The sequence below is a fragment of the Engraulis encrasicolus genome, chromosome 14, assembly GCF_034702125.1.
Source record: "Engraulis encrasicolus isolate BLACKSEA-1 chromosome 14, IST_EnEncr_1.0, whole genome shotgun sequence".
NCBI classification, from domain to species: Eukaryota; Metazoa; Chordata; class Actinopteri; order Clupeiformes; family Engraulidae; genus Engraulis; species Engraulis encrasicolus.
In genome coordinates this window covers 820,983-824,640 of record NC_085870.1, presented here as the reverse complement: position 1 = coordinate 824,640, position 3,658 = coordinate 820,983, and the positions used below count along the sequence as shown (strand labels likewise).

Genomic DNA, 3,658 nt, shown 5'->3' with positions numbered 1-3,658 from the left:
TTTTTAATGGATGATACAACAGAAATGAAAAATTAAACTGTAGGAAGGCCTGTTGATAAACAAAATAAAATATTTAAAAAATATACTTTATCATTATTTTTTTTCTGTAAGGATTGCTTCTTTTGGGCCAGTTCAAATGGTGAGGTGCAGAGAGGCGGAAGGGCTGGTCAAAGGGGTGTGGCGGGCCGTATCTGGCTCCCGGGCCTTAGTTTGGGGACCCCTGCACTAATATACTGAATTATAAATAAATATGCAGCCTATATGAGTAATAATAAGATGGAGTACGTCACTAACATACTGAACTATACAGAAATATGTAGCCTGTTATAGCCTATTATATCTGAGAAGAATAAGAGGTTGGAGTAGGTCACTATTATACTGAACTATACAGAAATATGTAGCCTATATGAGTAATAATAAGAGGTTGGAGTAGACCACTGAATATACTGTACACGTTACAAGCCATTCTCAAGTTTTAGCACTCAAGTCCCAGTCAAGTCACAAGTGAAGACACATTTAAGTCTTTTAAGTTAAGTCACAAGTGAAGACACATTTAAGTCTTTTAAGTTAAGTCTTAGTCCAAGTCACATCCCAGCCAAGTTGAGTCAGTTTCCTCTCAATTTCCATGTTTTAAATAATAATAATAATAATAATAATAATAGTAGTAGTAATAATAATAATAATAATAATAATAGTAATAATAATAGTAATATCTTATTGAATGCCCCGGCGGGGATCTTGGAGATCTGGTAGTGGCTGATATTACTACTACTACTACCAATAATAATAATAATAATAATAATAATAATAATAATAATAATAATAATAATAATAGTAATACCTTATTGAATGCCCCGGCGGGGATCTTGGAGATCTGGTTGTGGCTGATGCGTAGCTGCTCCAGTCCCTCGGGCATCTCACTGGGGATCTCCTTCAGGTTGTTACGGTCCATATACAGGTAGAGCAGGTTAGGGATCTTCTTAAACACCTGCATACATATACAGCAGGTTACATTACATTACATTACATTACATTATTACAGGTACAGCAGATTGGGGATCTTCTTAAACCTGTAAATAGGTACAGCAGGTTACATTATTATATTACATTACATTACATTACAATCCATATACAGGTAGAGCAGGTTAGGGATCCTCTTAACTCATTGGCTGCCTTGGCCGTCGAATGACGTCATTTCAAATAGTGACGCCCCCTACCTTCGACGTCGTTCGCCGACAATTGCGTTTTTTTACAGCCAGGCCTCGAGGACGGTCTGACCTATCTTCTGTATAAATTTCAAGCCTCTAGGCATTTTCTAACTGTTCCTGTAGGTGGCAGAAGTGTCCTTAGGAACAGTCAAGGCAGGGCTTTAGCTCAGAGCAAGATGAAATGTCAAGACAAAAACACCCCTTTTTTACTATTATAATATAATCTCAAAAGTAGCATAGCAAAATCATTTTTGAAAGTAAAGCACCTGTGACAGTAATACTAGTCTACTTTCTTGCCCTCTGATTTTAACACAGGTAGGCTACTGATTTTAGTGTCAGAGCCTGACCAAAAAAAAAACCTTCCTCTCATGACCAAAATACAATCCCCTGTTGCTATCTAGCTAGAAGGCATTGTAGCTAACTTGCCCAAAATACACCATGAGATGATCTGTGTGGCAACCTTTCATTTTGGATAATGTGATCAGCCTACACAACATCAGGATGTTGCTTACAAAATATCATCTAACAGGAGAATGCACGGGACTAGTGGTGATGTGTCACCTCAGTTGGGAACTTGGGTATAAAGTTTGCTACGCTAGCTAGCTAGCTAGCACGAAATCGCTAACAACTTACAACTAAGCCTAAATAAAGGAGCCTTGGTAAGTCAACTATTTTTTACTCAATCCACAGTTATTTTTATGGATCTGTATAGTATGATCAGCTTACTGTATCATCAAAAAAGACAGGGGGGTTGCAGATTCTTGGAACAGAGTAGCCTTTGTGTCTGGTCAGATGCATTCAGCTCACATTGCAAAACAGCATTGCACTTAGCCTCAGACCAGCTAGCCTTCACCACTCCAATCGGCTTGTGAAATGTTGGATATGTGATCAGTACTTTATCAAAAGAAAATTCATTGAACAATATATGACAAGATCACTATAGCAGAACCATGATGACAGTAATCATCAATCTGCAAATTGTCCGCTCTGCCAAAGAAGCTGCAGTAAGCTACGCTAAGCGGTGCTGCCTGCCTACCTGCCTCCCTCCCCACAAGACACAACACGGTACTATTTCTGGAGGAAATAAACCAGCTGTGATTCGTTCTCCAACGAGGGGAGAGAGAGAGGGAGAGGGAGAGGTAGGGAGTTACCGGAGTTAGGGGCACCTGCTGTCATGATCCATGCTGCGCGCCAGCAACTAAACCAAAACACCCTTGTTTTCGAGTCCACCCCCGTTATATTTCAGTATATTAGGTTGAAAAGGTCATACAAATGATCTTTTTGTTCAGGCTACAGATGACAGAAGACTCTGTAATAGCAGCTGATGGGTTTGGAGTTGTTAGGATGATGCCATTACGGGCAAAAACGTTTGCAGTTATAGTTCTACTTCAAATGGCGTTTTCTCAGCTTTTTGGCTAGAAAGCAGCATTTTGGCGAATTCCACTTAATTTCAACAGATGATTATGAAAGAACGGAAAGGGGTAGAGAGACACCATTTTTTTCTGATGACAGATGAGCGTCTAATCTGTGTTTTGATAGGTATGGTGTTGACATAGACACAGAACTCAATTTTCTGTGAGCCTCCAAAAAACGCCCAAAATGCTGAAAAATCTCTGGCACTCCGAGGTACTCTTTTATGAAAATGGCTGGCAGCCAATGAGTTAAACACCTGCAGGTAGGTACAGCAGGTTACATTACATCATATCACATTACATTATTACAGGTACAGCAGGTTAGGAATCTTCTTAAACACCTGTAGACATACAAGTTGAAGACCTGTAGTGAGGTTGCTACATTATGTTACAACAGTGCTCTCCAAATGACGGCCCGCGGGCCAGATCCGGCCCGGGCATGGATAGCATTTGGCCCAACATGAGGTTGGAACCAATGATACAGTAAGTAGGGGGATGGGGTACGTTCTACTCTATTGTGATGCAAGCTCAACGTTGCTAAGGTGATTATTACGCTTCCGTATTTTTATAGACGTCCTTCGTTGGAACAAATGGAAACATATCGTATACTGTACATGTGCTATCTGTGGCCATAAAGATATCGTATACTGTATGTGTGCTATCTGTGGCCATAAAGATATCGTATACTGTATGTGTGTAATCTGTGGCCATAAAGATCTCGTATACTGTATGTGTGCTATCTGTGGCCATAAAGATATCGTATACTGTATGTGTGCTATCTGTGGCCATAAAGATCTCGTATACTGTATGTGTGCTATCTGTGGCCATAAAGATGTCGTATACTGTATATGTGTTATCTGTGGCCATACGAGGGTGCAATACTGTATATGGCCATACGGGGGTGCAATACTGTATATGTGCCATAAGGGCCGGCAATTTGTTTGGCCCTCAGCCTCATCTGTGCTCCATAATTTGGCCCTCGAGGGAAAATAATTGGAGACCACTGTGTGGAGACCACACACACACACACACACACAC

The 3,658-nt window shown here is 40.4% G+C and overlaps 1 protein-coding gene across 1 annotated transcript in view; it reads right to left on the bottom strand.

Moving 5' to 3' along the window:
- LOC134462927 (prolargin-like) overlaps positions 1-3,658 on the bottom strand; it is a 45,207-nt gene that overhangs the window by 10,009 nt on the left and 31,540 nt on the right. The window contains exon 5 of the mRNA XM_063216200.1: positions 842-988. Within this exon, the coding sequence (XP_063072270.1) occupies positions 842-988 (147 nt within the window). The remainder of the gene's footprint in view (positions 1-841; positions 989-3,658) is intronic.